The sequence below is a fragment of the Garra rufa genome, chromosome 6 (assembly GCF_049309525.1).
Source record: "Garra rufa chromosome 6, GarRuf1.0, whole genome shotgun sequence".
In the NCBI taxonomy this organism is placed as follows: domain Eukaryota; kingdom Metazoa; phylum Chordata; class Actinopteri; order Cypriniformes; family Cyprinidae; genus Garra; species Garra rufa.
Window position 1 is genome coordinate 15,653,448 of NC_133366.1, and position 27,418 is coordinate 15,680,865.

A 27,418-nucleotide genomic window follows, 5' to 3' on the forward strand; every position below is an offset into this window, starting at 1 on the left:
AAAACGTTTTGTGTATTTACACTTTGTATTATGTTTTTTTTTTTTTTGATCATATTTAGAGATATAATAGATTCATCAGATTAAATCTTGACTGTTTATATAGGCAAACAGGTTAAAATGAGTTCAGTTTCTGTTTTAGGCAGTTATCCTACTGGATATCTATGAATTATTGTTTTCTTTTATCGTTCCGTTGCAACACAAATCATTATATGGGTTGCTCACCTGCTAACTACATGAAAAAACATGACCAACCAAACAGGTTTCGGCATCTGTGATGCGTTAAAGTTTAGCAACGTCTGATTTGTTCACGAACCGTTGCTTGTTCACGATTCGAACTGAATCGATTCGAGCGGTTCTCAAACAAGCTCACCGACTTAAAAGACCGAAAACCGTGACCAGCATATCACTTTTACTATATCACTAACATAGAGAAATAAAATAAAAACAGTACGAATACTTTGCAAATACGCGTTTCCGAATTCAGCAACAGACTCATTTTCAAGCGGTTCATTCAAACGAACTGTTCGAAAGAATCGATTCGCAGAAATGAATCGGACTTTCCAGCACTAGAGTCGGGCATTACTCACACTCGTGTGTAATGCTGGAGTGGGGAGGTGTTGGGTGTCACTGCTTTAACTCAGTTCGCTACACACAAAACCACGAGTGGTTCACCAGAGATCGTTTACTCGAAGTCTACATGATTTTCGATAAATCGCACCTCGTGGCGCAAGGAACTATTAAGAAGGAGAAGAAACACAAACCGAGGAACAGCCGAAGCCGAATGTGTAGAATAAGGAAGAAGAATAATGGTCCGTTGACTCTTTGTTGACACTCGTAAGGAGTTGTTGGGATCTCTTGCGGTCAGCCATGGAAGTGATACGGAGATTTCTTTCGTGATGCTGCGATCTCACGCGTAAGCGTTCCCTACAAAATGTAAGTACACCTGAGATATTAAATGCGTATATATGTGGAAAACCACAGTATAAAACATCGAAACATATAGTCGTGTGTCTATCCATGTTATACAGACCAGGCAGTACAACATTACAGTGCTTAACATTAGCAAATCTGCCCTCACGCGTTCATAAAACGGTTGGTGATACGTAACTAGTTGTTCTATTGTACTTGTAGGGACACGATGTTACTGGCCTCCGCCGTGGTCGTCTGGGAATGGCTCAACGAGCACGGGCGCTGGCGGCCGTACAGCCCGGCCGTGTCTCACCACATAGAGAAGGTGATAAGAAGCGATCCCCGCGGCGGCAGCGTCGTTCTAGGCCAAGCTGACAGCCGCCTGGCGCCCTACATCATCGATCTACACTCCATGCATCAGTTCAGACAGGATACCGGTAAGATGAATATCAACATAGCATCATTCTACCTGTGGCAAGCCACTTTTACATTAATGCGATATAGTAGAAATTTCTCTTATTTTTTCATATGCATTTAAAAATCACTAGCAAGTAGTCCAGACTTGAAATGAAATACCTTCATTAAGCTTTCAATGGTTATTAGTACTTGCTAATCACTATTGACAAGTAAAAACACCGGTGTTCTAAGTATAATTTTTAAAAAATTTATTAGTGATGTTTTTAATTGAACAATGAGCAATTATGAGTAGTCCTTGTATTCTGAGTCAACCAGTGATATAAGAATTGTTATTAGTAACATTTGTGACCCAAAACCACATAACTAGCCATAAGGGTTCATGTTGGGTTCAGCTGAATAAATAAGCTTTACGTCGATGTATGGTTTGTTAGGATAGGACAATATTTGTCAGAGTTAAAACTATTTGAAAATCTGGAAACTGAGGGTGCAAAAAAAAAAGTAAATATTGAGAAAATTAGCTTTAAAGTTGTCCAAAAGTTCTTAGCAATGCATATTACTAATAAAAAAATAAGTTTTGATACATTTATGGTAGAAAATTTACTAAAAATCTTAATGGAACATGACCTTTACGTAAAAGCCTTATGATTTTTGGCATTAAAGAAAAATAGATAATTTTGACCCATACAATTTATTGTTGGCTATTGCCACAAATATACCTGTGCGACTTATGACTTGTTTTTTCAGACTTCTCAGAATTGACAGTTGTGAGTTAACATCTCAATTCTGACCTTTTTTTTCCCACACAATGCTGAGTCTATAAAAAGTAAAAGGGAAAATTTCAGACTTGTGAGAAATAAAGTCAGAATTACAAAGAAGTAGACAGAATTATAACTTTTTAAATCCCATTGTACAAACAAGCTTCCACACATAAGTGCTAGAACCTCATGAACAAAATTGGAATAGAATCCAGGAACAATTGGAATACACAGTAAATTGGAATCAAGTGCAAAAAATCTAAATATTGAGCAAATCGAGAAAAGTTGGCCAAAAATTTGTAGCAATGCATATTACTAATAAAAAATTAAGTTTTGATACATTTTGACCTATACAGTGTATTGTTGGCTATTGTTACAAATATACCCGTGCGACTTACGACCGGTTTTGTGGTCCAGGGTCACATTTGGGAATGGATACTAGTAGTATGTACTAGTAAAAGTGGATTAAATGACCCACAACTCAGAATTGCGAGTTGTGGGTTTACATCTCAGTTCTGACCTTTTATGCAATGCTGAGTCTATAAAACGTAAAAGGCAAAAGGTCAGACTTATGAGAAATAAAGTCAGAATTACAAGGAAGAAGTAGTCAGACTTGTGAGGTAAAAAGTCACTTTTTTAAAATCTTGTGGTGAAAACACGTAAGTGCTAGACACTCATGAACAAAACTGGAATAGAAACCAGCAACAATTGTAAATACATGGTTCGTTGTAATCAAGTGACAAATGCTACCATCTTTTTGGAGTAGTAGCAAAAAAAAGTGCTATTATCTCTTGGTGAAACCAATGAAAACACTAGTCATTATTGAGATACTTGTAAGTAATTAAAAAAGAAATATTAGTAACAGATTTTAGTTTAGTTTTCTGGAATAATTGTTAAAATGTCTTGAGAGTTAAGTGCCTCCCAAGTATTGTTAAAAGTATACAATATTTTAATATTGCAATCTATATTATAATCTGATACAAATATTCAAATCAGTTTGTTGAAACATAGCCACAATTAATCAATTATGTTACATGATGTATATTTTCAAAGCACATCTATAAATGTACTAATGTAAAGTAGACATACTCTTGCAGTTTGCATACAGCGGTTATGGTTAAGTGTTGTTTTCGCACCTTCACCAGCAGATTTTTAACACTCATGTACTTACACATATGCACTCGTTTGAGTTTTGAAATGTGACATTGAATAATGTCCACTGTTTGCCCAGGCAGCTGTTCTTTTGGTAGGGTATACAATGGCACATTGCATAGCAAAACGTAAAACCAAGTGACATTTTTCACCATAAACAGACAAGGTGTTAAACAGTAGAATATGAAAAGGAGATTTATGCACAACACAAATGAAGGGAGCCAGAAACTGGAGGTCTTGTCAGGCTCTAGTGAACACAACTTGTTATAAAACTCCACCCACATTTCTTGTAAAATTTACCAGACATGCTGAAGAAATTAAATTTGTAAAGACAATGCTTTCTGATGCTTGAAGCTAAGTTACAAAACTTTATCTAGGCCTGTTATTTTGGTCTTGCACAATTTGAGTTGGACTGAACCTCTATTTTTTTTAGTTTTGCATGTAAAATGTTTGAAGTCCCGTATGTACGCAGACACTGATTAAAATGACTCACAGCAAATTCCTGTGCCAAAACCGCCTATTTATCCCTGTGGATAAAGTGCCTTGGTGTTAATCAAGTGCACAAGGACACTCATCACCACACAAGCCCAATGTGAATAATGGTTTGCAGATACACACACCCAGGCAGCTCCCAAAAATCATCTTTTTGCTAACACCCAAATTGTTTTGAAACTCAGACTTTTCTCAGGTAATGTGTTGCGAGCAAACTAAGATGAAGTTGGTGACATTTGCAACCTTTATCGCTCTGTCAAGACTTGCCCTAAAAAAACCTGCAAAGTAACTCGCTCAGACACACGTACACAGAGAGTGAAGTTCCATGAAGGACTACCCAGGGAAATGAGCACACTTCCATGTGAAAGAACGAAACTATAAAGATTGATTGAGCAGGGAAGAAAAGGGGAGTGGTTGTTATTGTGCAACAGGCTAGTGTATAGTTTCATCAACTCTGGGCCCCTGGGGTGCCGTCAGTTACTCTGTTTTCCACTGCAATCTGGAGATTAGTATAACACACACACACACACACACACACACACACACACACACACACACACACACACAGGATTGTGTTTCTCCTCATCCAATGACTCTCACATGGTTAGGCTGAAGAATTAAGGGAATGTTATAATTTCTTTCAGGCTGACCATTCTGTAAATCCTTTCTGTTGGTATCTCCCTCCCTCCATTCCTCCCATAAACACACACATGCAATACCAGTCAAATATAAGTAGGATTTTTTTTTTAAAGAAGTCTCTTATGCTCACCAGGGCTGCATTTTCTGATTAAAATACAGCAAAACAGCAATATTGTAAAATATTACTACACTTTAAAATAAGGATGTTTGGCAACCGAAATTATTTGGCTGAAAATAGCAAAAAAAGCTATTTCGATGTCCGGCTGAATAAGCAAAAAGGCAGTATAAATTATACCGAACAATGATGTGACATGATCAAATAGTCCGAGAAAGACGCAAAAAGACGTACAAGCACTGACAGCACGAGACAGTTTAGTATCGCATCTCATGTCTTCCACGAGAAGAGAAAGAGGTGGTTGTTGCTGGTTACTGTATGATGACTGAAATTGCGAAATGGACTTAAACCATTAGTAAATAAACTACAGAACGTTATGTTGTCTAATACACTCACGAATTGTATTTATTCTGACAGCGCTGCACGAGCTTGTTAGCCAGGGTTCACAGTGCAAAGCGCTAGAAAAAAATCTGTGTGATGAGAAACATTCATAAATCTGCTGCTGTCAGCAAAAAGTAGTATTGGGGTCTTCTTGCGGGTTTCCGCAAAAATAAAAGTCAACATTCATGAATGTTAGTATTGTAATTTTACTGTAAAATGAAATAAAACAAAAATAATGATAACAATCATTACAACAGCTCTATTAATACATTTATTATAACATTCTCCTTTGCTCAGCAAGGCTGCATTTATTTGTACATTAAAAACACATGCCTGATTCAAGAAGGGGGTCTTAATAATGGCCAAAGAATATTATTTTACTAAATTATTAATTTTAAGTTAAATTGCTTTGTTGGTAGGCTATAATGTCTACTAGAATGTTAAAAATGTTCAGTGTTAAATAAATATTTTTAAATTGTTGTTTTGTAAACTGAAATTTTCTTTGAAAAGCAAGACAAAACTGTAAAAAGCAAATATTGGCTTAAAAAAAATTGGCAAAATAATTGGGGGAAAAACGCAAAAAAACGTGTTCGGTAATCCGCCTTTGACCCAGTGTGTAATTTTGTTTGGCTTTGGCCAAGAATTGTCATTTCGGTGCATCCCTACTTTAAAATAACAGTTTTATATTTGAATGTATATTAAAATGTAATTTATTCCTGTGCTGACAAAAATCTAATTGTCAGCAGCCATTACTCCAGTCTTCAGTGTCACATGAATTATTATCAATAATCTTTGGAGCTGAATTATTATTAATGGCACTTATTAATTTCGCTCTTATTATTATCAATGCTCAAAAAAGTTTTTGCTGCTTATTTTTTTTAGTAAGTCTTTTTTTTAGATACTAATAAACTGATACATTTTGTTTTTCAGGATTCTTTAAGGAATAGAAAATTTAACAGAACAGCATTTATTTGTAGCATTTATAGAAATCTTTTGTAACATTAAAAATGTATTTTTTGTGTTATTTTTAAACTGTTATTTTTAATAAATTAAGCAGCAAAAACTGCTTTCAACATTAATAATAATAAGAAATATTTCACCAAGCACCAAATCAGTGTATTAAATTCATTTCTGAAGGATCATGTGACATTGTCTAACAAAATTCAGCTTTGCTTCACAAGAATAAATCACATTTTAAAATCTATAAAATAGAAAGCAGTTGTTTTAAATTGTAATTTTTCAATATTACAATTTGTACTGTGTTTTTAATCAAATAAATGTAGCCCTATTGAGATCTTCAAAAAGTAAAACAAACATGAATTATATTAAACTTTTGACTGGTAGTATAGTTGTTGAGCTTGCTTTCTGCTTGTGTTGCTTGAGCTGCAAGTTTATCTTACATCCTTCCTTAGTGCTGATTCTGAAAACCACTTTATAAGCAGTTTACAGCCCCTTTTTCTTCTCTTTATCTCTCCCCCTTGGACTCATGCTATAGGGATCCTTTGTGTGCCTCAGTTTTGCTTAAGCCCAATGGGTTATGGGACACCCCCTGTGGTGCGAGGTGACCCCGATTTTATCTGGGGGCCTCCTCGCGGCATTATGAATGTAGTATTTTTTGTTTTGTTTTGTTGAACTTGTCTAAAGCAGACATTTTTACACAGACTATAAATGTGTTTATACCAAAATCACAGTCACAGTTAACAGTGCAACCACTTAATATTGTTTAATAATTGCATATACCATGACAAAAACGTAATGCATGCTGACTGAAATGACAGAGACAATACATAAAAAAAAGAAATGCTAAATTGCCTCCCAAAATTGCTCATCTATCAGTGATACTATTTAGTGACTTAGTACAGAGTTGGTATAATCAACTAGGTAAGATATGTATTACAGGTTTTACAGGAATAATTTTGCATTTATAAGTCATATTTATTGTGTCTGATAAATGCAATTTATTAAATAACAAGAGGGGAATAAAGATGTCACTTTTAAAGATGGGAGGGAAATAAAAATGGAGACCATGATGGAGGCACAGAACCAGCAACAATGGAACAGATGGACAATCCCTGTACACCTGCTGTAGGGCTTTGTGCTGCTGAAAAGGTCCTGGGATCCTTAACCCAATGTCACAGTTTATGATCTGCTGTAGCACAGCCGTTTACTCCCACTCGCATACTAGCACAAGCTTGCGCACTTTAAGTGCAGGCAGTATGATTGGCATGTGAAAGTGGACATGGCCATCTGTTGCTGTGGCTGCAATGTTTAGAGAAGGCACAGTAACATCTAGTTTTATCTGGACAGACTTTATTGAACTGAGACATGTAGTATTAAATAACATGATTTCAATGCGTCACGATCAATGCTGATGGAATAATTTACTTTACTTTGATCTGTGTCATGAGACAAGGTTTTTTGTGATCTCAGAGTGCAGGACCAGTGTTGGGTGTAACTAGTTACTAAGTAATTAATTACTGTAATTTAATTAAAAAAGTAAAGTAAGGGATTACTCTTACTTTTTCTGTAGGTTAATTTCAGTTATCACCTTACTTACCCAGTTAATTGGTTACATTGATAATTGCAAATTGTTTTGTATTACAAGTTTTCTAAAATGTTAGGTTTAAATCAAATTTATCAAATGAGGCATATTTAATGAAATATGTGTTAATTTGCATACATTTCTAGTACAAAAATCTAAACACTGGATGAAGTCAGTTTCAAAATTCTTGTTTAATTTTTTTTGACATATTAGAGTCAAGTGTTTTTACATAGTATCTTATATTGTCACTCCATAATGCAGAAAAAACTTAGAACAGATAGAGAACAATGAATTTTATTTTTAACATTTTTGAGGGAATCAAATGTTGTATAAAATCAAGCAAATTATATATGAACAAATCCTTCTGTAAAAACCTTCAGAATATAGACCGGAATAAAAATGTAAAGTTTGGTGTGTGTAAGTGTTACTGAAGTGGAGATTTATGGCTCAGTGCAGGAGAAAAAACTCATTTTAAGAAAACGGTCTTTAAAAATATGGATTGTGATTGAAATCTATTGATACAAATAGATAAAGTGCTACAAAAGAAACACTTAACAGTGTCTTTTGGGTGTTTTCTTTCAACTAGTCTGAAAAACACTTTATGAAACACCAAAAAGCCCAAAATCTCAAACTTGACAGGTGCATAAAAAAGTGTTTCTCCCCTTAACTACTTTACTAAGTATTAATAAGCACTAAGTAGGAGTATATTGAGACAAACGTCATAGTTAGCAGTTAGGTAATAGTGAGAATGTGACCCTAATCTAAAGTGTGACCAGAATAATTTATGTAGTTATCTGTTATATATTTGAAAGGATTAAAAGAACCGTTTCATGTCTAGCCTTGTATCATTAAAACTTGGTGAGATCGATATAGGATTTAGAAAGTAATTAGTAATAAGTAATTAAATACTTTTGGGAGAGAGTAATTTGTACAGTAATCTAATTGCACTATTGAAAATGTAATTAGTAACTAGTAATGAATTACTTTTTTGCTTACCCAGCACTGTGCAGGACATACTGTGCTTTAAAATCCTCTTTTTAGTGTTCTAAAATGCATCTGTGTATAAAAATATGAGTTTAGTGTCAGTTTATAAGATATTGTGGTGGACAGCCTTGTTTAGAGCCTAATGGGAATGTCATGCCTTGTTGCTTGGAGTGCAGGCGGGGTTGAAAAAAATACATTAATTGTTAGAATAATCTGATTCATTCATAAAATGTGTCACATTTCAAGTCAAAAAAATGTGACGCAAAAACACATGCACATACACTACCTTTCAAAAGTTTGAGATTAATGTGTTTTTTTTATTATTATATAGCTTAGCTAGGTTGCATTAAAAGTGACTAAAACAGAAAAAAAGATTTCTGTTTTAAATAAACGCTGTTGTTTTGAACTTTATACTTATCATCCAATCCTGGCTTCCACAAAAATATTAAGCAGCACAACTGTAACACTTGATAGTTCACTTAAAACATTCTACTGACTATAAGTAACATTGCACGTTACAAAACTGATGTGACAGTGAAAAAAATTTGTCACTAGATGGCAGGCCAGAACATAGTCAAAGGAAAATTTAAGGAATTATTGATGAAAAATGCAATTAATTGCCTTTGACAGACTGTTACAGTGTCTTTTGTAACTGGTAGTAAGCTGTTACACCAAGGTATATACAGGAATCATAGAGTTAAATTTAATACCTCTTTAAGACCTTTTTAAGACTTCTCCCATACATTTTAAGACCTCTTTAAGACCTATGTAACCTCTTAACTGGTTACATAGGCAACACTTTAACTTACATTTACTAAATATTGATTGTAAGATAGCACAACTAAACAGTCTTAGTTTGTGATAACTCATTATCAATGCAACATAATTCAGAAGGATGGGAACAAAGCACAAGAGAATTAATTGAGTGACTAACTAGGGTTGTGCCGATAGACGATAGTATCGTGTATCGACGATAGTCAGAGATATCGCCTGTTGCTGATGCCTTTGACGATAGCAAGACGATTAATATTATTATCCGTCAACAAAGAACTTAACTTTAACAATGCAGTGCAGAGAGTCGGTTCTAGGATGCTTCAGAAACTTGCCGCGGCATAAACGCACGCATAGAGAGGCCACGTCGCCTTAACGCACCGCGTGCAGTGAAAATGGGAGATTTACATTATACAGTAAGGTGATAGATTAACTGATTCTAACGGCAGTGTTATATTATATGTGACCCTGGACCACAAAACCAGTCATAAGGTTAAATTTGACAAAACTGAGATTTATACATCATATGAAAGCTCAATAAATAAGCTTTCTATTGATGTATGGTTTGTTAGGATAGGACACTATTTGGCTGAGATACATCTATTTGAAATCAGAAATCTGAGGATGCAAAAAAATCAAAAAGACTGAGAAAATCACCTTTAAAGTTGTCCAAATTAGGTTCTTAACAATGCATATTACAAACCAAAAATTACATTTTGATATGTTTACAGTAGGAATTTTACAAAAAATCTTCATGGAACATGAACTTTACTTAATTTCTTAATGATTTTTGGCATAAAAGAAAAATCAAAAATTTTGACCCATGCAATGTATTTTTGGCTATTGCTACAAATATACCCCAGCGACTTAAGACTGGTTTTGTGGTCCAGGGTCACATATTAGCATTGCAGTCATTAGGATAACAGAGGTAGTAAAACGTGGTTCAGGCTGAATTAATTACGATGTATCATAATCTGTCTGTATATAGTAAACATAAACATTCATCTCAGTAACATCTATGTTAATTAGAATTACGATGCAATCAAATGGCGCTAAACATACACACGTGAATTACACGCGCATCACTTCTCCACATTCTATATGGACTGAACTACAACAAGAACTGATGACAACGGTCAGACATACAGCGGTAACATTATCGCAATATGACGGGTAAAGAAAGATTCATTCATTTACATTCATGCACGCACATTTCTACAACTCACTCACTGACGATAGCAGAGAATGAAACCCAAAGTAACTTGAACAACTCCGGTAGAGCTACAGTCAGCGCTCTGTACACGCACAACTTAATCATATGCCAATAGCAAGTCTACCTTTACAAAAAGAATAAGGAATTTAGTACATAGATAATTAATTAAATTAGCACGATAGTATCGTGTATCGGCGAGCTCTCTGGCTGACGATAGGGCGATATGAAAATTGAGCATATCGCCCAACACTATGACTAAGCCAATTTAAGGTTAATTAGAAAGACAAACCCGAAACAAGAATTAGAATCAGACCAATAAACAAAACAATTGACAAAACTTAGTGAAGAGGGAAAATTGTCATGGAAAACAGATATTATTGCTGGCAGGCCAGTTTTAGCCCGCGGGCCGCCTGTTGCCAACCACTGGTGTAGAGATTACGGGAAGTGAAGTGGGAGAGGGAAAGGTCCTTGAGTTGGGATTCGAACTTGGGACGCACATACCGCAACGCCGCTATATGTCTGCACGCTGCCCACAAGGCTATCGGCAACAATTGTTTACCCGTTTAACATAATTTAAATTGTAATAACATTTCATAGTTTTACTGGATTTTTTAATCCTGTTTTGAATGGTAGTGTGCGTTCATCACACTTGCTGAATAGTCAAGCTTCAAATGTTCAGATGCAAAACGAACTAATTTTGTGCACATTTTATTGATTTTGATCTCATTTTATTCTCTGGCACCTAGGGATGTTAACCGATGACCGTTTGACCGGTGGTTGACCGCATCAACGTTAACCGGTCAAAGTTGTCGGTAGTCGGTTAAAAAAAAAAGTGCCGGTGCGTCTTTTACGCATTCTGAAGGTGCCTGTTTTATCCATTGGTTTTATCATGTTGCAGTCTATTAGGCAACATTCCGCATAAGATGGGCTTAGATTTGGAAATACATTGCATCTACATTTCAGTGGTAACCGATAAGGTGATGATGATCATCATCTTTCTTTATTATGGTTAGCACTACCGAAACTAAAGCGGCGTCTCTTCGGAGCTGTCATTTTCTTAAATGAGCCGTGGCAATGTTTCAAATGAGCTTCTAACCTAGACAAACGCCTTTATTTTCAAAGCGATCACCTTGTACCCAAACCATTTGAAACTAAGGAGCCGTGAGTGGCAGTGTGTGTGTGTGTGTGGGAGGCAGAGCGGCAGAGAGAGGCTGCGATCACACCGAACGAGTTTTTGCAGTTGGAGGCGCCTCTTTTGAATGGTTTTCTGTTGGCAGTGAGCGTTCTACGCGCTGCTTATGCGTCCCAGGCGCCTCGCGTTTTTGCAGGAGCGCTCTGAGCGCGTGAAGTTGAAAAAAAAATCAACTCTGAGCGGAAAAACGCCCAACGTCATTCGCGTTCTTTTCCATTGTCCAATCGAATGAATGGAGAGGCGGGCCTTCTGTTGTGGTGACGGAATTTTACGGTTGCTTAAAAAGTCCGGAGACTGCAAGAAATAGAGGAGAAACCTTTTGTGTCTATCGTGGGTAACCCGGAGCTGTATTATTTAGGGTTTCTGCTAATATGACAGTTTACTTAACAGCATAAAACTAAGATTTTAGAGCTCTCGCGCTATAATCCTTTGATTTGACTGACAGGACAGCTGTTTTGGTCGTTGCTTAGCAACATAAAAAAAACGCAGGACGCTCTTTTATTAAAAGTCACCAAAAAAAAGGCAGTGCTGTGCGCCTCGCATTTTTAGAACTAAAAGACACGTTCGATGTGTGATCGCGGCCAGATGCGACAGACTTGCGAAATTGCAGGAGCGGCTCGAAATGGCTGTTATTTCAAATAGCGTACCATATTTTAAACTAATCGGTTAACCGGTTTCAACCGGCTAATGAGGCTCGGTGGTCGGTCAAGAAATTTTTTAGTTTTCGCCATCCCTACTGGCACCACAACATACCACATTTTCTAAAAGCAGTCTCTGACATGCCTTAAGACATTTGTGCCGTTCACATGCAATTAAATACCACATAAATCCACATTACATGTGTTTATCATTAGCGTGAAATGACTTCTCACAAAGAGCAACAGAAAATTGTGTGGTGAATAGTTGACTATTCATCTGTTATCAAAAGACATTGTTTCATTCAGGTACAATAGAGCTGAAAAGGAATGACTGTGGTTGAGGCACAGAGCTGGAAAAGTGAGTTCAGAGTCAGACACAATGAAGGATTATCAAAGCGTATTGATGTCTTGCTTTACTCCACCTAATTTCTGGAATGTGCCTTTCATAATTTGACTGAAGTTGCATGATATTTGCAAAATCATGCAATGTGTAAAACTGACAGAATCACATTTAAAAAAAATAGTATTTGTATTTAATTAGTGATTTGTACTATTTAAAGGTCTAAAAGGTCTATCTAGCCTTTTAATAGAGAAAATGTTCTTTTACTGATTTTATTGCTTCTAAAACTCAGTATATTCCCAGTTCCCCTCTTGTGCTAAAGTTCACGCCTCAGTGGGTCTTTTGTGCTCAACCGCTCTTGGCTTTATGCTCAAATCTATTTATTCAGATGGGCTTTTGCTTACTCTGTGTGTCCCAGCACTTTCTCAGAAATTCCTAAATGTATTTTGTGCATTAGCTGAATGGATGTTGCGTGTTTTGCCCTAGTTTCTGCTTTATATTTGATTGAAGAAGTCTTACCCTAAACCCTCCAGATCCTGATCTGATCTAGAATGAATGGGTTTAAATTCAAACATGTGCAGAACACAACAATAGGCATTCAGTGCATATAATGGGGGATTGAATGCTTACATTGAAGACATTGTGCAATTATTATCCTGCTGTTCTCTCATGTAATACCAGCTGGGTGTCTTTGATATGCAGTATTGTTGTGATACTTAAAAAAGAAGTAGTAGAATTAAGGCAACTGATGATCAAATGAAAATTACATGCGTAACATGTTGACAGCTGCCTATTTAAAGGCATACTCCACCCAAAAATGAAAAGTCACTTATTCACCCTCATGCTGTTCCAGATAAACACAGGTACACTGTTTTCAAACTTATCTGTTTTATTATAATTGATTTATAACCCTACCGTTTACCTCCTCAGGTACGTTAAGAGCAGTGCGACGGAGTTTCTATGACCCCACCTCAGCACCAGGCCAAGGTTGTATGTGGGAGTGGGAAAATGATGCAGGTTCCTGGACGACCTACGACATGGAGGTGATCATTGCCTTGCAAGCGGCATGGGACCGACAGCAACCCTGGCTAGACATGACATCGATGGGTTTTTGCTACTTTGTGGACTTCCAGACCATGACCCAGATTAACAGACAAACGCAGAAGCAGCGGCGCATCCAGAGACGCTCAGACATGGTTTACCCACTAGTCTCTGGGCCGTTGCCTAAAACCACACAGGCTTGGGGTGCAGGCTCAGGGTCTGGAGGCATTGCTAAAGGACTTCCATCAGGTGGGGGCTCGACCGGGGCACTTCTTGGGGTTGGTGTTTCTGGCTTGACCTTGAGTAGAAAAGGAAGTATGGTTTACCCAAGTGGAACGCTTTCGGTATCATCTCTCGCTCCACCTGGACAGCCATGTGCCTGCCAGCAGTGCATGCTGGTGTTGACTGTGAAGGCGAATGGCAAGTCATCACAGACATTGGGATGTGCAACAAAGCCAAACAATCCTAAATCCAACTTTGGGACGCTTCCATCATCCTCTGCATCCATGTCTGTTTTAAACTCGTATTCTCATACACTACCCCATGGCACGTCCTTAAAATGCTCACTCTCAGAAGAAGCCAAGAATGCTGCTGCTTTTAATCGGTCATTGTCTCTTCTCACGTCGGGCACTGCTAATCTCTCAATCTCCTCTAGCCGCCCACTGCCTCCAACTCTGCCATCGCCAAACCAGCAGCCTTCATCTGCCCAAAGCTCATCGTCTTCAGCAACATTTGTGCCAACTGCCATGCTTATTAACACATCAACCAGTCCCACATCATCCTCAGATTTGACGTCATCTTTAACAACGCTGCCCTCTCAACGCTCTGCTGCCTCTTCTGCCCCTCTACCATCTCGTGCCAGTCTGACAGGGCTTAGTCGTCCTGCTTTGCAGAGAATTGCCATGGCACAGTCACGAGCCCTTATTGCCTCAGGGTGAGAAAAGCCATTTTACTTTTTCTTTGCATTTCCCCCAATACACACTGCAGTTTTTATCATTATGTTATGATTTATATTTATAATATACAATACAGTTCATAAGATTTGGGTCAGATTTGACAAAAACAAACAAAAGGAACATCAAGCAGAACAATAGTTTTCAAATTTTGAATAAATAATGTTACTTCAATACAGCAAATCGGTATATTAATGATTACGGAAGGATCATGTGACACTGAAGACTGGAGTAACGACTGCTGAAAATTCAGCTTTTTCTATCGCAGGAATACATTACTTTTCAAAATAATTTCAAACACAATTTAATGTAACTTTTTAAAATAATATTTAACAATATTTCAGTTTTGTATTTTATTAAACATTTAAAAGAAATCGTACTGACCCCACACTTTTAAACAGTTGTGTATATTTCTAATATTACAGGCGTATTATATATTTTATACTTGGGGCTTGGCATTAACTTCTTTGCTCACCAGCCCCTGTGGCTAGTGGTTTTCCAAAATTACTAGCCACTCAACATTTTCACTGGCCACAGTTTTGTTGTTGAGAAATTACATTTTATATAACTAAAGTTACTGCATTACTAAAATTTATTAACATTGATTTCCAGGACTTTTTTTTTTTTTTGCCTATTTAAAAGGCATTTTCCCCAACAGTATTAAAGGAGTAGCTCACTTCTAGAACAAAAATGTACAGATAATGTACTCACCCCCTTGTCATCCAAGATGTTCATGTCTTGCTTTCTTCAGTCATAAAAAGATTTTTTTGAGGAAAACATTTTAAGACTTTTCTCCATATAGTGGATATCTGTTGCCCACGAGTTTGAAGTTTAAATGCAGCTTCAAAGGACTCTAAACGATCCAAATGATCTAAAAATTTAAATGCATGCGTCATCTTTCATATCAAATTATTATGTTTTATTAATAATTTTACCTAATTAAGACATTATAGGGCTTTCCACAGCAGAAGACGCGGCATTTAGATGCATTTGCACAGACAGTTTAATGAAACTAAAATGTAGCATGAATGCATTTACATTGCAAAATTATACCAAATAATAAATAATGTTATGAGCATAGTGTTTAAAATCAGCTTTTTAAATATATAAAAATATGAAATGTTGGAAAACTTTTAAATAAGAAAGTCACCAAGACTTCAAACGATTTGTTCAGACTGCTGATTCATTCAAGAATGAAGCAATTGCCTGTCTTCATAATGGACCACTGAATCATTGACTCACATTATTTAGTTACGAAACACAGCTGTGTTGCTCAGAGATGCGTGACTGTTTTGCTGTGATCTTTGTTTTGAACTATTTCCGTTAAGCAAATCGAGAAAAAACAGTTAACACTGACAATCTTATGCCATAATGTATATTAACTACTCGTTTGAACTCTTGTAGAAAATCAATGTCAAATTGGCAATAGTGGTTTTTAGGAAAAACTCCCCTAACTTGGCAGTGTTGCTTAACTAGGCTATATGTTATAAATATAAAAACTACATTTTTACCACAGTGTGTTTCTTCTGTTCATAATTAACAAACAGAGCACTTTCCGAATGTTATCAACATGTTCTACTGACAACCAGACAACAGCCAAAGTATATCACTCTGTGGTTACACTGCTCTGAAACTTTTGTGAACTTTAGGAAACAGACTTTGTTGATTCAATTCACCAGTGTATATAGTATAGTGTTAATAGGTGTGAGTTCAACTCATGTATGAGTGTGTTCTTGCATTTTACCCCTCCTCTGTGTGGGAGTGTGTTTCTCACACTGCTAAATCATCCATGTCTGCTCTGTTTGATGACCAGCTGGGGACAGAATGGTCTTATTCGTTCCCTCCCCACCCCCTTTATGTCTATAGCTGCTTCTCTAGCTTTTCCCGCAGCTCTCAGTGGTGATTTCATGTTCACGCTGGGTTTCTGCAGCAACCTTTGTTGAAATGACATGGGCTGGTCTGCATTAGCAACACAATGCTGTCTCACTGAAACATTTGACATAGTAGAGTGTGTGTGCATGCCTACGTTTGGAAGGAATTGGGGTAACAAGCAAAAGGTTTTGACATTGTTGTAACAATTGTGTCCCAGTGTTTTCCTGAAGCATTAGACAATAGACATGACATTTGGGGATGGTGGTTTGGGATGTAACTTGAGTGGATTGAAGTTGAGATAGAACTGGAGTTTTTTTTTACTCATTTGTAGCTAATTTTTATGTTGCAGAGTATATACTGCTAAAGACAGACAGTTAATATATTAAACAATAAAAATTGTACCTAGGCTAGATTATAAAGCAAATGCAAATAAACTGTCGTCTAAAACAGTAGCAGCAACTATCATCAAATGCAGAAGAATGTTGTGAGTCCGGTGCTCTTTCTAATGGTACATTCTGTTTAAGACGTAAAGCCATCTGGAGGCATAGAGCAGCAGTTGTTGAGCATGTGTGTGAGAGAAAACAAAGAGACAAGTCTGTTGTAAAGGCAAGATCAAGGGTCAGTGAAGGTCAAAAGCTTCCCCATTGGCCTTACCCAAACAGCCATATACCCTCCACTGTCAGGCATTTCATTAGAAAACAAAACAGGCATACAAATAACAACTGCTGCAGTGCTTGTGATTGCCTGAAATGCATTTTAGCCAATCATAATCTGTTAATCTGTCATCATTTTAAGCAGACACGCAACAAGCATCCTTCTTTTACCACTTAACCACTTCAGCATATTTGCTTCAGTTTTCACTTTCGTGTGAATCAAATAAAGTGTGCTGCAAACAGGACTTCTATTCAGGAGAGAAAAAAAAAGTGGTGGCAGACAAGTCAATTTATGTTTCTGTATTCATTTGTAGTGAATTTTTTAAATGAATTTTACTGTGAAATTGTTGATCTTAGATTCACCTGTCACTAAACCTCACACCACAACTCTTTTTTTTTTCCTATAAACTGACATAGTATCCTTTGTTGGCATCAGCACAGTATTGTTACTTGAGTTTCGGAAGGAAGGGAGCATGACAATGAGGAAATGTAACCATAAACGGAGACATTGCTATTTAGGTCAACTATGTACCTGTTGACAATAAAAATGTCAGAAAATGTCTAAAAAGACTGTCACACTTGAAAATTAAAATATAATTCCAAATAATGCTTTTTTTTATTTGTTATGCACATATAAATAAGAGTTTTGGCTAGAATATGCTTCATAAAGTATCTTCCTCTTTTCTTTTAAATGAATGACTGTGCATCATGAAGTTAAAGTGAAATCTGATTCATTGCCTGATGACTTAGTAGTGAACCATTTACTGTTAATGTAACAGCTGCTACATTCATACAAACATACAGACAAAGCTGTTTTTTAATACTGACACACAACATACTGTGCAGTAAAGGGAAATAAAAAAATAAGTGTGAGAAAACATGACAGAGAAGAACATTGAGGGTTTAAAGAGGGAAGTAAAAGGGCTGTACATTAGGGTTGCTTTCTGTGTTTTTTCTTTTTTGACAACAAAACCTGCTGTAAGATGCTTTTGGTATTTAATTCCTCATTTTTCACACTGATTTGACCAAAAATGTGCTTATACATTAGTAAATAGTCATTTGATACTTGTGTCAAAATGCACTTTCAGTTAAGTATCATATAACTGTTGATGTTGGAAGCGGAACAATGCTTTATCTGCACGTTAGTCGTTGAACAAGAACTTCATGTTGAGCTCTAGAAATTCAATAGTTTGCTGGGAAAATTCTTGGTAAGGAAGAAATTGGTAGAATATCTGTTCTAGTTTGCCACACAACATTATCGTGATATCTGTAATTTGAATAATAGTCAAATTTATCTTTAACCTGGTTTTATCTCTTGTATGGCCAATGAAATACACTCAAAATGTGTGTGGAAGGTTTATTTTACGCAGGGTGGCAACCAATAAGGCGATACCAACTACTAGAGTTTAAGCGTCATCCAGATTCCAGTTACACTGCTAAAAATGTTTTTTTCTTGTTTCCAGCCAAAATATATAAAAAAAAATATTAAATCAATTCCAGAAGTCCAAATTAAGTCAGTTTTTGCTTAGAACAAGCAAAATAATCTGCCAATGGTGTAATCAAAAAAATCTTATTTTAAACAGAAAACTTTTCTTACCCCATTAGCAGATTATTTAGCTTGTTTCAAGCAAAAGCGCACTTAATTTTGACTTTTTTTTTTTTTTTCTAAAAACAAGAAAATAATTTTTATTCGTCTATAAAATCCTTCTTGATTTAAGAATTTTGACATTTTGGTTGGAAACAAGAAGTAAAAGTAAGAAAAGCATTTTTTGCAGTGTACTTGCGCTGTATATTATTAAATGTGTAGTGTATAAGTATTTTAGATATGAAATATCGCAGTATATTGTAACACCCCTACAGTAAAAAAAAATCCTCAGCTTTAATAGGGAAGATACTGCATCTTTGAAGCTTCTAGTTTCAGATCTGTTGCTTTGATGAGAGTTGCATTTTGGCAGTATACGAGAACAGTCAGCAAGACAGCTGTCAGTGTGTCCATTGACCTAATAGAGATTTTTTTTTCTCCTAGGGTACCGACAGTACCAGTGAAGAATCTTAATGGCTCCAGTCCTGTCCATCCGGCTTTAGCCGGTAGGAAAACAAAACCCATTTTTTTAGAAATGACAAACTGACTGTATATAATACATTCTAAAGTGTTAAAACACGCATTATGATACATTGCAGGTATTACAGGTATTCTGATGAGTGCAGCAGGACTACCTGTATGTTTGACCCGTCCACCAAAACTAGTTCTGCATCCCCCACCTGTCAGCAAGAGTGACATTAGACCAATTCCTGGCATTGGGAACTGTTGCCGCAAGACCAGCAAGAAACAAGCACGTAAAGGTAAGAATCCATGGGTGTTTGTACATATAGCCAAATAGCTGTACTGCAATGTTGCTGCATGACTTTGTTTCTGAGAGTCACTACTGAGGAAGTGATGACCAAAATTCTTAAGTAAGTTTGCACTTTAGCAATTCATACCACAATACATTCTGGTAGTCATGTCAAGTCAAGTCACCTTTATTTATATAGCGCCTTTTACAATACAGATTGTGTCAAAGCAACTGCACAGTATTTAAACAGCACAATAGTGTGTAAGTAACGCATTATTGTAACAATCAATTTTCAGTTAAAGGCAGTTCATCAATGAATTCAGTAATATCATCGTCAGTTCAGTTCAAATAGTATACGATATCGCTGGAAAATGTCCCCAACTAAGCAAGCCAGAGGCGACAAGCGGCAAGGAACCAAAACTCCACAGGTGACAGAGATGGAGAAAAAAACCTTGGGAGAAACCAGGCTCAGTCGGGGGACCAGTTCTCCTCTGGCCAGACCAAACAACAGTTTGTACCAATGTCTGATTGTAGAGAACTCATCAGGATCCTGTGGTGTAGCGCCGATGGCCGTCAAGGTTGGCGAGGTCTTTATTGATGGCTATTAAAGTCATCTCTAGGTGGTGATCCATGATCTAAGCTGGGTACGGACTGGATCCGGGGGACTGGAGTGACCATCTGATCTGGATACAGGCTGGGTCTGGAGGCTACGGTGACCTCGGAATAAGAATGAAACAGACTAATATTAGCGTAGATGCCATTCTTTTTACAATGCAACGAGTGCATCAGGTGTTATGGGAGGTGTTTTCGGTTCCGGTTGACCTAATTAATGCAGCCTAACAATCCTTTAACGGATTTGAATTATAGAAATGTGTTAATGATTTTATGTGTAAGCCAGGTTAAAGAGATGTGTCTTTAATCTAGATTTAAACTGACAGTGTGTCTGCCTCCCGAACAGTGTTAGGTAGATTGTTCCAGAGTTTAGGCGCTAGATAAGAAAATGATCTGCCGCCCGCAGTTGATTTTGATATTCTAGGTATTATCAAATTGCCAGAATTTTGAGAACGCAGCGGACGTGAAGGACTATAATATGGTGGTGAATAAAGTCTTGCTTGGTTTAACAGATTTGTACTTGAGGAAGCCACGAAACTAATTTAGCAGCAATCACTACCAGCTGTCGCCATCGATTGCATTTAGCAATTTGAAATTTCTTCATACTAAATGTAATTAATTTGTTTTCCAGGTAGAACGCCTGAGGAAGTGGTAAAAAGGTACTTACAGAAGGTCAGGAATCCACCAGAAGAAGTAAGACATCATTATTACCTTGTTTCCTTGATCGTTATGTAATCTAAACCTGGCAGCAAATCTGAGCTGGCAGCAAAGGGCACACACAGGCCAAGTAGCATTGTAGATCTGGTTTCACAAATCCTCTCGAAAACCTGAAGAGACATGTAAAGTTGGCGTCTTTTCTAAAGGCACAGTTTATATTAGATTGATTTGAAATATTTGTCTTTCAAAGTCTCTCTCTAATTGTACAAAATAATTTCCTCATACCAGTGCGAAATTGCCTTAACGCCGGATGTTTGGACAGCGGCAGACTGGGACATGAAGGAGTAAAACTAAGAGTAGAGAATGTAAATTCCATAAAGTCAGAAGAAATTGTGTATTGTAATTGAGTAATTTAGGCGAGAATGACTAAATGATTTTATTACATTCGCTGTAAATGACAATAGGTAATGAATATTGTAACAAGGTCACACCAGTTACGGCTCGAACAGCCACGGTCTGTGTTCTCTCAAGGAGAAATCGATAAATGAACGCAACAGCACAGACTAAGAAACTCACCGAACAAACATACTATAATAAAAAATGAGTTTTCATATTTATAACATATGATGTAGCCCACTTAAGCAACATCCGGCGACCAAGAGAGTGCTGATACTCTAGTATCAGCACGATTGCAGATTTGACATTGATTTTATTAATTCAATAAATGAGTAATAATCATTCACTAATCTCCAAGCAGCACACAGTGGTGTTTCGTTACTGAAAGACTCAGCGGTTTTGAATGAATCATTTGAGTCAATGATTCAGTGATCCATTCATAAAGACAGGCACTTGCTTGATTCTTGAATGAATCAGCCATCTGAATGAATCGCTTGAACTGATGACTCAAAGGTCACTCATTAACACAGTCACTTGCTGTCACCTACTGGCAATTTACTCTTATGTATTATCATTGCATTTTTTTCCAACTTTTCATATTTGTATATTAAAAAGTATTTTTAAAAGTTCATAACATTAATCATGCAGTTGTTATTTTGCAGTGTAAATTCATTAATGAAATTTAAGAATTTGAATATGAAAGATAACAAACATTTTTTTTAGTTAAAAAAAACCCTTGGAAATCAATTTAAGGGGGCAGATATCACATATATGCTGATTTCAGTAAGTAAGAACTGACATAGAAGTAATACAATTTAAATTATGTAGATTTTCTCACATATCCAAGATTATCATCATTTCATCGTCAAATTGAATGGTTAATTTAAAACATAACTGGTCAAAGTTTGGGATCATTAAGATTTTTAAATGTTTTTGAAAGAAGTCTCTTCTGCTCACCAAGACTGCATTTATTTGATCAAAAATACAATAAAAACAGTAATATTGTGAAATATTATAATGAAACAGTTTTTATGTGAATATATGATAAAATATAATTTATTCCTGTGAATGTATTCAATTTATAATTTATTCAGTGAAGTTTCTCTGATATGCTGATTTGCTGCTCTAGAAAAAGTTCTGATTATCAATATGGAAAACAGTTGTGCATCTTCATATTTTCTTTGGAAACCATAATATATAACTATTCAAACTACAATAAAAAAAACCCAATGTTTTTTTTTTTATTAAAATATTTTCTATTCACCAAGGACAAATTAAATTGATCAGGAGTGACAGTAAAGGCATTTTAAATGTTACAAAAGATTTTATTTCTAATAAATGCTGTTATTTTGAACTTTTTAATCATCAAAGAATCCTGAAAAATAAAATATATCATGATTTTCACAAAAATATGAAGCAGAAAAAAAATGTGTTCAGTATTGATAAGAACCATGTTTAATGATTGAGCACATAACAGAGCAGCAAATCATCATATCAGAATGATTTCTAAAGGATCATGTGACACTGAAGACTGGCGTAATCATGCTAAAAATTCAGCTTTGATCACAGAAATAAATTACAGTTTAAAAATATACTCAAATAGAAAACACTTATTTTAAATTGGTGATCAGAAAAGATACGTTTCAAACATTAGAAAACTTTGACCGGTTAAATATTTATATTTATAATATATATTTATTTATCGGTTGTGTATGGAATTAAAACATTTTAAATGGCTTTAAAAAGCATTAAGTTAAATTTGATGATACCCGCAGAAACCCTGAAATAATAAGATGTTACCAACAATGTAATTGTGCCTAGTTAAAAGGATAGTTTGCCCAAAAGTGAAAGTTCTGTCATTAATTACTCACCCTCAAGTTGTTCCAAACCATAAGACCTTTGTTCATCTTCAGAACACAAATTTGGATTTTTTTTTTAATGAAATTCTAGAGCTGTCCCTGGATAGACAGCAATGTGATTGAAACGTTTTATGGTCCAGAAAGGTAGTAAGAACATTATTAAAATAGCCCATGTGACATCAGTGCTTTGGTTGCAATTTTCATTTTTGGATGAATTATCCCTTTTATAAGCACAATTATTAATAGAAACCAGCTAAATCACTGGCTTGACTTAAATGTTCCATCTTATTGGCTATGATGTAAAAACTAAAACAACTAAACAAAACAAAATGCATTTCTTAACCTTTTATATGTCTTATATTAGTATTCTGTATTTAATTTCAGGATTGTACAATCTGTATGGAGGCTCTGGGGGGACCCTCAGGTTATAAGGGACCTGGTGTATCAAGTGTTTCGCGTGCAGAGTCGGTTGGACGACTGGCACAATGTGGGCATCTTTATCACCTGCAGTGCCTAGTGGCCATGTACAACAATGGCAACAAAGATGGCAGCCTGCAGTGTCCCACATGCAAGACAATATATGGAGTAAAGACAGGCAACCAGCCGCCCGGTAAGATGGAGTACCATGTCATCCCGCACTCACTTCCAGGACACCCAGACTGCAAAACCATTCGCATCATCTACAACATACCTCCTGGGATACAGGTATAACTACGTCATATGAAGTTGTGTTCTGTTAAAGACAGTCAGATTGTAGTCCATTTTCAGTGCATCTTGGTTGCGTTTACATTTGGACTCCACACAATCATTATTATATTTAATGGAATATCTCCTCTCCTGTCTCTCACAAGGGTCCTGAGCATCCAAATCCAGGGAAGCCTTTCACTGCAAGAGGATTTCCCCGCCATTGCTATCTTCCAGACAATGAAAAAGGACGCAAAGTAAGTCCTCCTATCATACAGTGTCTGTTCCTACACTACCAGTCAAAAGTTTTTGAACAGTAAGATTTTTTTTGTTTAAAGAAGTCTGCATTTACTTGATCCAAAGTACAGAAAAACAGTAACATTTTGAAATATTTTTAATAACTGCTTTCTGTTTGAATATGTGATTTCAAAGCTGAATTTTAAGCATCGTTACTCCAGTCACATGATCCTTCAGAAATCATTCTGATATTCTGATTTGCTGTTTAAAAAAAACATTTATTATTATTATTATTATGTTGAAAACAGCTGAGTAGAATTTTTTCAGGTTTCTTTGATGAATATAAAGTTCGGAAGAACAGCATTTATAGGAAATAGAAATCTTTTGTAACATTATCATTTTTTACTTTTGATAAATTTAAAGCATCTTTCTGTTCATCAAAGAATCCTGAAAAAATGTACTCAACTGTTTTATATATTAATAATAATAAAAAATGTTTTTTGAACAGCAAATCAGCATAATATAATGATTTCTGAAGGATCATGCGACACTTAAGACTGGAGTAATGACTTTTTCGAATATAATTAAATAGAAAGCAGTTATTTTAAATAGTAGAAATATTTCACAATTTTACTGTTTTTCTGTATTTTGGATCAAATAAATGCAGGCATGGTGAGCAAAAGAGAATGAAAATTTAAAAAACATTAAAACTGTAAGTTTGCGGTTGTTTATGCTCACCAAGGCTGCGTTTATTTGATCAAAAATACAGTAATTGTGAAATAATATTGCAATTTTAAATAACAATTTTTATTTTAATATATTTTAAATGTATTTTAATTTCTATTATAAATTAAATTAATTAATGAAATGAATAGATAATTCCTATAATGGCAAAGCTGAATTTTCAGCATCATTATTCCAGTCTTAAGTGTCAAGATTCTTCAGAAATTATTCTAATATGCTGATTTGATGCTCAAGAAACTTATCAATGTTGAAAACATTGTGCTGCTTAATATTTTTTTGTTTGAAATAGAAATCTTCTGTGACAGTGTAAATGTGTCTTACTTTTGTTCAATTTAATGCATACTTGCTAAATAAAATAATTACAGTTTAAAAAAAAAAAAAATCTTAATGACACCATACCTTTGAATGATCATGTATTTTATTTTATTTTATTTTATTTTTCACTCTACACTTATATCTCCAGTGTTAAAATTCAGGTACATTTACATCAGAGTATTGCAAAATTACTGCCATTGCTGTTAAAACATATATTTCTGATTCTTAGGCGCTAAGGCTGTTATTGGTGGCATGGGATCGACGGCTGATCTTCTCAGTGGGCACCTCCAGCACCACAGGAGAATCAGACACTGTCATCTGGAATGAGATCCATCACAAGACAGAATTTGGCTCCAATCTCACTGGACATGGCTATCCAGATTCTGGCTATACTGACAATGTGCTAGAGGAGCTTAAAGCCCAGGGCATCACTGAAGACGAGGAACAGCAACTGTGAGGAAGACGAGATGTGCTCCATAACAGTGAAAGAAAAACAATGGTACTAGATGTTCTAGGAGTACATTTGAGCTCAGAAATATATGTGAATTCATTAAAACAATGTGTGGTACAGATAACAATGTAAATGAGGTACAAGTCAGAAGCAAGTATCCTAATCTCAGTACAAATTTGAGCATGAAGTAACACAACTAAGAAGAGAATGATATTTGATTAAAGGTAAAAGAAATGTTTAAAAGAAAAAGGAAAGAAAGTAACGTGCGAGAAGCAAGAAAGGCAGGTGGAGGGGACTCATGAGGTAGAAAAATGAAAGAAAGACAGAAAATGCAGGTTATTGAAGTGATGTTGCGGAGTAAGTTTGTGTAAGTTGTGTTGTAAGTGTCAACTCTGGTACCTCAAACTGGATTACTTGTTCTGAATCTGTTTACTAGAACTGAGAAATATAGTTTAGTGCATATGAATGCTTGTATTATAATTTGTATTATCATACATCATCATTCCATGTATTCAATCTTATGTATTGAGAACTTATACTATTTTTGTACGAATGATAATGTGTGCATAAGATTCAAAGTTTTGATGAATCAAAATAGAGCAGAATTTTTAATGTCAGCTTAATTTTTGAAATGAAAACCACTTTTATGGAAACATTCATTTGCTGGTTTATATAAGGCCTGAGAAAACCAACACTGTAAAAAAACAATTTGTTGAGTCAACTTAAAATAATTTGTTACTTAGCTGCCTTAAAATTTGAAGTTCAGTTAACTTTAAATGTGAAGTTGTACTAAGTGACAACTTAGATATTTGAGTTGATTCAACTTAAAATTTTAAGGCAGCTGGGTAACTACCACTGTAATAAAACTTTAAAAAAAAAAATTGTTGAGTCAACTTAAAATAATTAGTTACCCTGCTGCCTTAAAATTTGAAGTAAAGTCAATGAGAAATGTTAAGTTGTACTAAGTGACAACTTAGATATTTGAGTTGACTTAACAAAAATGTTGGTTTATTAACTTAAAAGCTACACTGTAAAAAACTATTTGTTGAGTCAACTTAAAATAATTTGTTGCCTGGCTGCCTTAAAATTTTAAGTTCAGTCAACTTAAAGTTTAGTTAATTTAAAATTTTAAGTTTTGCTAAGTGACAACTTAGACATTTGAGTTGATTCAACTTACATATTTAAGGCAGCAGGGTAACAAACTATTTTTTATTAGTTTAGTCAACTTGAATATCAATTTAAAATTTTAAGTTCAGTCAACTACAACGTAACAGTTGACCAAACTTTTTGAGTTGACAGAACTTAAAATTTTAAGGCAGCCAGGTAACAAATTATTTTGACTCAACAAATGTTTTTTTTACAGTGAACTTACTGTTCTTTCTCAGATAATTTGAGTACTTGATATGCTCATCTAGATTATAAAATATCAAATTTTCACTGTACAGGAAATCAGTTTGGAGGTTTAAGCTAAGAAGTGCTGCTTTACGTTCAGCATTAAATATGTTCAGCTTTAGGAAGAAGATATGGAAAATTGACAAAAGGAATAGCAAGCACTTCGTAGCTAGATAGATGGGTAGTTTAATGATCCTTAAGGGTCAGTTTAGTAATAGTTTGCCAAATGAATTTAGCAAACTCAAGGATTTTGCATTAAGTATGATTTAGCTCTTTTTAATTGTTCTTTACTGTCCTTATAAACTGTTTTAGGCCAGTCTGTTTGTTAGGTCAATTATTGACCTGTTTTATAATGTTCCACTTCTGATGACCTAAAGAACGTGCCATTGTTTGGCATGTGTGTATCTGTGCATGTGTGAGCCCATGCATCATGTGTATGCTTGCATTTGTGCTTGATTAAATATAAGAGTGTATGCTATGCATCCACAACACAAAGGTACGGTGTTACTCATCTGCGTAATTTTCTTCATGTATTTCTGTTTGCATTTCTCTTTTATATTAATGTTTTTTTTTCTATTTTCCTAGTTTACTATATTTTAAGAATGTTTCATATTGAGAATTTTTATACTTAAAGGTGAGCCTCAACTGTTTGTGGTTTATTTTTGCTTGTCTACACAAC

General features: G+C 35.5%; 2 protein-coding genes across 2 annotated transcripts in view; one reads left to right on the top strand and one right to left on the bottom strand.

Moving 5' to 3' along the window:
• Positions 1-27,418, bottom strand: part of adisspa (adipose secreted signaling protein a) — a 111,052-nt gene that overhangs the window by 54,811 nt on the left and 28,823 nt on the right. The window lies entirely within an intron of this gene.
• On the top strand, positions 582-26,618 carry dtx4b (deltex 4, E3 ubiquitin ligase b). Its single transcript, XM_073842725.1, has 9 exons — positions 582-933; positions 1,132-1,346; positions 13,471-14,515; positions 19,086-19,147; positions 19,241-19,402; positions 20,636-20,697; positions 23,301-23,621; positions 23,768-23,857; positions 25,126-26,618. Coding segments are annotated over exons 1-9 (2,187 nt in total). The 5' UTR covers positions 582-931; the 3' UTR covers positions 25,354-26,618.

Excerpts from the sequence above, each read along its gene's own strand:
- dtx4b (XM_073842725.1), top strand. Across the intron at positions 14,516-19,085 it reads CGAGCCCTTATTGCCTCAGG|GGTACCGACAGTACCAGTGA; the intron begins GTGAGAAAAGCC and ends TTTTTCTCCTAG. Across the intron at positions 23,622-23,767 it reads ACATACCTCCTGGGATACAG|GGTCCTGAGCATCCAAATCC; the intron begins GTATAACTACGT and ends GTCTCTCACAAG.